The sequence below is a fragment of the Penaeus vannamei genome, chromosome 29 (genome assembly GCF_042767895.1).
Source record: "Penaeus vannamei isolate JL-2024 chromosome 29, ASM4276789v1, whole genome shotgun sequence".
Classification (NCBI taxonomy): domain Eukaryota; kingdom Metazoa; phylum Arthropoda; class Malacostraca; order Decapoda; family Penaeidae; genus Penaeus; species Penaeus vannamei.
The window spans coordinates 5220618-5228117 of NC_091577.1; the positions used below are offsets into that span (position 1 = coordinate 5220618).

The following is a 7500-nucleotide window of genomic DNA, read 5'->3' on the forward strand; positions in this document are numbered from 1 at the left end:
AATTTAATGAATCATAAAACGTAAAATGTAAAACGTAGAACCAGGAAACAAAAAATGCTAAAAGAAAAATGGTAAAAGGATAAAGGTAAAAGCTTGAAAGGCAAAACAAATGAAACAAAATAAAATCCAAATGAATTAAAAGGAAAACTCAAGCAGTAAAATGAAATGAGTAAACGAAACTAAAACAAGGCCAAATCAGCTAAAATAAAGAAAATAAAATGTAAAAGAACAATCCTAATTATCACCGACTAAGAAACTAACAGCAACGTCACCAAGCTGGGTGGTCACTTTCGACCTTGGGCGCCCAGGTTGATGGACCCTAACAGCATCGAGAAGTGATTCTTCCCAGGGAGTAGTCTTTCCCTTAGATACAGATATCGTTGCGACAGGCTCATCTTCGGGCTCGGGATCGTCAGGTCCGAAGTCGAGCTCTACAGGAGGGACATAAGGCTTCAGATCGTTTATGTGAGCACGGCGTCGTGTGTTAGGCGGCGCTGTATCCTCTAGAAGGAAAGCTACTGGTCCTAGTTTTCTGACAATGCGACAAGGCCCAGCCCAGCGGGAACCAAGAGGCCCATTCCTGACAGATGGAGGAATTCGCCTCATCACCAGGGAACCTATAGTTGGAGAAAAGGCGACTCTAGAGGCCTTGTTATAATGCCTGGCCCAGGTTTCCTGTGCATGCCTAGCCGTCTCTGTTGCCAAATCCCTTGCCTTTCTCATACTCTCTTGAAATTCAGAGGCTTCAACATTATCAAATTCTATAAGGTTGGTGTTTGTCGCGGGAAAGTGCATGTGCCGACCTAATAATAAGAAAAGAGGCTGTTCATTCGTAGACCGATGGATGGAAGAGTTGAGGCCCAGACGCACAGTGAAGAGATACTTGGGCCAGCGGCGGGGTTCTTTCTCAGCCAGCATAGCTAAAGCATCCTTAACCATGCGATTGGTTCGCTCGATCATACCATTGCTCTGCGGATGATAAGCTATAGTGAAGTGATGGTCGACTTGCAGATTATGGCAGACCTCTCTGAACAGTCCAGCAGTGAACTCTGGACCATTATCTGTGAGCAGATATCGAGGTGGACCAAAGAGAGTGACCCAGTGGTCTAAAAAGGCATTTGTCACAGTAGCTGATGTCTTATTCCTGAGGGGAATTAACTGTAAAAATCGACTTTGGTGATCTATTATACTTAGAACGTAGCGGAAGCCCTTTGTGGAAAGTCCCAAATCTGTAATATCTGCAGAAACCCGTTCCATTGGGAATTTCGCTGCCAATAAAGACTCTAATGGAGCCTTCTGAGTGTTTCCTCTGCGCCGCTGGCAAGTCTCACAAGCTTGGACATACAGCCGAGATTCTTTCAACATATTTGGAAAATGAAACCTGTTCCTGAGGTTAAGGTAAGTCCGATGAACACCAGGATGAGCAGCTAAAGGAGGCCCATGTGCAAGCTTAAGTGCCATTGCTCTGAGAGACTGAGGGACCACCAGCTGATGAATGGTCCAGTCTGGGAGGTGTCTTATATGGTACAACACATCCTGCTGTAATTCAAATTCTGAGAGAGCTAACGGTACTCTTTTCTTAGGTAAAGATTTCTCCTGAAGGTATGAAATGACTTCAGCCCACAAAGGATCAGCCATCTGGATCCTGCAAAACTGAAAGAAGTTTCAGTTTTGCAGGATCCATTTGTGTGATATCAACTGCAGCACAGGGCCGTGATAGCAAGTCAGGTACTTGGTTCACAGCACCTTGTTTGTACAGCAACTCATACTGATAATGAGAGAGATCGTGAGCATATCGGGAGAGCCTAGGGGACTTCGTCTTGCGCTTTAAAACGTATGTCAGCGGCCTGTGGTCGGTATAGATCTTAAAGCGACGGCCATAAACATATGGGTCAAATACCCGGACACCCTCTACCACAGCCAGAGCTTCCAAATCAATGGCAGGGTACCTCGATTCTGCATTTCTGAGCTTGCGGGAGAAGTACCCAATGGCGTGAGGTACTCCCACATCATCATGCTGAAATAATGCAGCACCAATTGCAATCTGGCTAGCGTCAGTATGAATTTCAAATTCGCGGGTGAAATCTGGCTGATGTAAAATAGGAGCAGTGATTAGTTTTTGTGTTAAACTCTTAAAAGCTGCTTCTTGTTCTTGTCCCCAAGCAAAAGGTGCATCCTTCTTTAGGAGACGAGTTAAAGGAGCTGCTAATGTAGCATATCCATCAATGTGCTTTCTGAAAAAGCCTATTGCACCAAGGAAGCATTGTACACCTTTGACATTCTTAGGGGCATTCATTTCTGCAATACATGTCACCTTCGATGGATCAGGGGCAACCCCTTCTCCAGAAACTTCAAAGCCTAGAAAACGGATCTTATCTTTCACAAAATTACATTTAGAAAGGTTCAGCTTAAGACCAACCTTACAGAGAAGACTAAGGGTCTCATCAAGATGTTGGAGGTGGAGATCAAATGAAGCACTATATATTACAATGTCATCAAGGTAGGCAAGAGTATGTCTACCCAGAACTGGTGATAAAATGACATTCATTGTGCGCTGAAACGTTGATGGTGCCGTCGCAAGTCCGAAGGGCAAGCGCTTAAACTGGAAAAGACGATGACCGTCACTGAAAGCTGTCTTAGGCCGGTCTTCTGGCTTTACTTCCACACTCCAATAAGCGGCTCTATCATCTAAACATGTAAATACAGACGTGCTATTAAGGTCGTCTATTAGCTCATCAATACGGGGAAGTGGATATGTGTCAGGCGTGGTAATAGAATTCAGGTTTCTGTAGTCTACACAAAACTTTACCGATCCATCTTTCTTCTTAACTAATACAACTGGAGAGAGCCATGGTGATGTGCTAGGCTCAATCACTCCAGCCTCTAGCATCTTGTCACATTCTGCTTTGATGACCTGGCGAGTGGCATGTGGAAGACGCCATTGCCGTGTCCAAATTGGCCTAGTCTCAGAGGTTATTATTGTGTGCTGAACTCCAGGCACTGTACCAATACTCGTTTTATCCCCACTAAATAGTAGTGGATAGCGATGTAACACTTCTTTCAATTTGGAACGAGACTCACTAGGAAGATGAGTCAATAAACCATCTAAATCAGGAAGTTTATGTGATGACAAAACTTCACTCTTATCACCTACAGTTTCTGTTTGGCTATGTGTGGTTACTGCACAGGCGGGTGATGGAGAGAGGTCAACATCAGGGAAAATGGCGAAATGATCATCCTCATACCCAAAATCATAGAGGCCATAAGCACAATCAAATTCATCCTCTGAAAAGGATGGGTGCTCAATTTCTTCTGGCTCGACCAGGGATTCCTCAACCTGTGAGATGCCCGGCAACCCTGGGGATTCCTCGACCAGAAGAGGAGAACCAGCTTCACCACCATCACTGGTGCCAACTTCTCTTTCTGACACACCATAGACATTGCCTAGCTTCTTGCCATTCTTAAGAGTAAGTGGCCTTGTACCAAGATTAACGACCCAAACATCGCATTCTCTTTGTGGAGTGACTTTCGCAACACTATTTGGAACCATAAACATAGGACCACTTTGAGCTTCCAGCACCACTGCATCTCCTGTAACATCCCTAGAGACCTTGCATCTGACAAACTTAGCAGCTTTACCTGGAATCGATGTGGCTCTATGAACGTGAACGTGTCGGGAATCAAATGGAAGTGTGCGTGCCTGATCTTCTTGAGTGTGACACGTCTGGGTTGTGGACGTTTTCAGAATATCAGTTTCGTGTTGAAATGACATATCATCAGCTAAACACCTAACTGTGGGTTCCCCTTGGGAAGTGATAGATACCACATTCTTGTTCGCAATGGTTGTGTTCAGAGAGCCTGCTGTGGCTGTACACAGCGGCGGAAGCATCTAGCTCTGTGGTGAACACGTCTGGCACTGAAACAAGGCTTACATGTAGTGACTGTGTGTCTGTGAAGTGTACTGGCAAGTGACACTTGTTAATGATGAGGTAAGCTGAAGGAGGGCTGGTATGATGGACAAGTGTGAAATCGACACGTCTTAACAGGTCCATACCAAGTAAAATATCGCCTGGAAACTTTAAGTTCTCTACACAAAGAAGCCTATGAGTGATTACAAGTTTGGGAGAAATGTTAAATTTGAGTTTTGCTTCGCATAAGGCTTCTTCTGGGACCCCTGAAACTCCAAATATGGTTTTACTTGACGGGTATTTCTTATATCCATGCGTCCGTTGCAAAGCTGAAGGCTTTACAATGGAGACTTCTGACCCAGTATCAACAAATGCTAATACAGGGGAGCCACTCGCATTAATTGGGACGATTGGTCTCCCTGACTGGTGACTGACTGAGTCTGCTGGGGTTCTCGCTACTGATTTCCCCTCGAGAGTATCCGACGTCGACTGGGGTTGGTCGGTGCCGGCGTTCAGGAAAGGGACAGTTGGCTGCTCTGTGCCCTTGCTGCCTACAATTAAAACATGCCGTAGCATTGTTAGCTGCACGACATTCATGTGTATTATGCGTACTTAGTCTGTGAAACTCGCACCACTTCTCTGTGTGTGTAACATTAACATACCGCCGAGACTGCTGCTGCCTAATTGCTGTGGGTTCAGGCTGAGGAGAGTTAGAATCGTACTGACAGATGCCCATTCTTGTATTATAAATTCGCTGAGCAAACTCTGCAATTACTGACGGGGGTTCGTCCTCTTTGATAGTTAAAAAGTCTCTCAGCCAGTTCGAAACAGCCTGAAGGAACATACGACGTATAAGCTGTTCAGGGTTACCAATGGATTCGGGGTGATCACGATAACCCTGGTATATGTGCGCCTCAAGAGAAGTAAAATAATCTAGAGGAGCCTGCACAGATGTCATCTTATGGCTATCAAGCACCTTGAAAAAATCTGACGAGCTATATGTCCCCCTAAACTTCCTACGTAATGCAGCTTTAAAAGTAACCCAATCCATAAACATATCGAAAGCGGGACCATTGACAATGAGGTCTGCATTGCCCCTGCAGTGAGCCTTAGAGAAGTGCCTCGTCTGTTGCAGGCCGAGTCATGTTCTCGATGGCTCTGATCCAGGTTTCAAGTTCCTGGTTTCTCTTTAGCGGGTTATTGGCTGAAGTTTCACCGCGAAAAATCGGAATGGAATCCCTATTAACTATGTAGGCAGGTGGACTTACAGCATAGGCTACATTAGGGAAAGTGGGTAGAGGAGCAGGAGGAATGAATCCCGGTGGCATGGTATTGTTAGAATGTTGTGGCTGATGTATATGCGGTAAATGAACTGGCCTATCATGGGGTAATCCTTGCGCAATCAAAGGAATCTGACGTGGGGGCGCTTGATCGAATGAACATTTCTCTTCCCTATGTTCCTCTAACGAACTTTCACTCCTTATATTCACATCTATCTCACTTGCATGTCCTATAACACTCGCTCTTCCTTGCTCTTTCAACTCTTTCTCACAAAACTTTCTCTCTAACCTTTCATTCCTACTTTTCATTTCATTTAACTCTACTTCCAAACTATCATTCTTGTTCTTCACTTCTCTCAACTCTGTTCTCAAACTATGCAACATGTTCATAATCTCCTCATGTATTGAAAGGTTTCGGGAAATGTCGACGTTATCGTCGCGGACCTCCGGGATTGCAACATGAGCAACCTCATCAAGAACTTGTAATGTACCAGCACCCTGTGACTCATTACCCTGTGATTCAGCACCTAAAGTCCTTTTTGTTTTAGGCGGCATCATCTGATTTTGAGAGCTGCAGTACTACAAAAACAGACAAGATAACATACAGTTTTGTAGGCGAGTTACAGCGTGGCGCGCGTAGATCACACAGAGATCTACTGTCGTGGTCACTCTGCAGTGTGGTCACCCAAACAGCAAACACAAACTAAAAATACAGACATGTATTAAAAAAATATGTTTAAAAGTATGCCATCATATATATGCATCATTACAAAGGCGTATGGGGAACTATAAGGAAATCTTATCTCGCCGCTAGCCACCAATTGTGGGAGGCATGGTATTGGGCCTCTCATGCGATTTTTTACAATTATTTATTTTCGTGTTTATTATGCTGTTGTTGCATTAGCATCAGGTGTTTGGTTCATTAGCATGGCCCCGTGAAAGGTTCTGAACACCAGTGAGCTTCAAGCTCGTCGTGGTAAAACGGGCCGAATTAGAGTTACACTTGCAAAATATACGTTTAATTCGTAAAGCGTTCAAGAACTGGCATATAGCGTAAACTAACTATACACATGGATAAAAGTGAGCAACCAACTACTTATTTTTAAGTATAAATCTGTGACGGTTGTGGTATGTCACCAAATTCCTTGGGTTGTAGGAGAAGGAAGCGCCTCCGTGTCTCGGAGCAGACTAATTTATTTCTTCTAGGTGTGTACATAGGGGGTGTGCGAAATTACTGCCGCGATGGTTTCGCGAAAGGTAAATTAGTGGAGCCACTTGTTCTGCGTGGGCATCCAGGTACTCCGCTAATCTCGTTTATACATGAATGAATGAATACCTGACTCAGATGCGTAAAAACAAATAAAATGTCTAGTAAAAGAAAACATGAAAATAATCACATGATAAAAGCTGGGCTGTGTGAATAGACATTGTAGTTCGGCGTGTATGGAGAGAAACGGCCCAGGCCAGGTAAGCAGGTGTATCGCTCATTACGGCGGCAGACTAATGGGTATGCATATCGTTTCTTAGTTCAATAACGCAATGTTGCACGAAGACGGGTTCCTCAGCTTACACACACACACACACACACACACACACACACACATATATATATATATATATATATATATATATATATATATATATATATATATATATATACATATATAATAGATAGATATAGATGAATAGATGGATTCTGGCCATCAGTTCTTACTACTCGCGTATTTCTCGTTGCAGATGCTGACGCTGTCCCCAGCGGCGCTGCCAGAGGACGTGCACACCCTAAGCGTGGCCGGGTGCGCCTCTGTGGGCGTGTCAGGCTCCCTGGCCGGGCTGCCTCTGCGGGTGATCACTGTGAAGGGCGTGAAGGACCTGCGACTGCCCGCCCATGCCTTCCTGGGGGGCCTGGAGCACATCGCGACCGTGACCGTGGAGGACTCGTCCATCACTGCCATTCCGAGCTTCAGCTTCAGCGCCCTGGACAACGCGTTCAGCATTCTGTTCAACAGGGTGGCGATCGACACGATCTCGAGCGATGCCTTCTCCGACCTGATGCACCTTCGGTACCTACGGTTTGTCGAGTGTGACATCGGCAAGATTGAACGCAACGCCTTCGGTCGAGGGACAAGTAAAATCGCAAATTTTGTTTTCGACGAGTGCGAGATAGGGCGCATACAAGAGCGAGGGGTCTGGCTGGACGACGCTGAAATTGTTCAAATCGATAAGAGCTCTGTTGATGAAATGGCCGTCAACAGCGTCAGGCTGAACAACGCCTATTTCTTCTATCTGACGAGAAGTGCAATTCGTCACTA

General features: G+C 45.1%; 1 protein-coding gene across 1 annotated transcript in view; it reads left to right on the top strand.

Annotated features, from left to right (window-relative positions):
* The window catches only part of LOC113830078 (uncharacterized), a 63208-nt gene that overhangs the window by 54384 nt on the left and 1324 nt on the right, over positions 1 to 7500 (top strand). The window contains exon 2 of the mRNA XM_027383268.2: positions 6926 to 7500. This exon is cut by the window's right edge and continues 1324 nt beyond it. Coding sequence (XP_027239069.1) covers positions 6926 to 7500 — 575 coding nt within the window. The remainder of the gene's footprint in view (positions 1 to 6925) is intronic.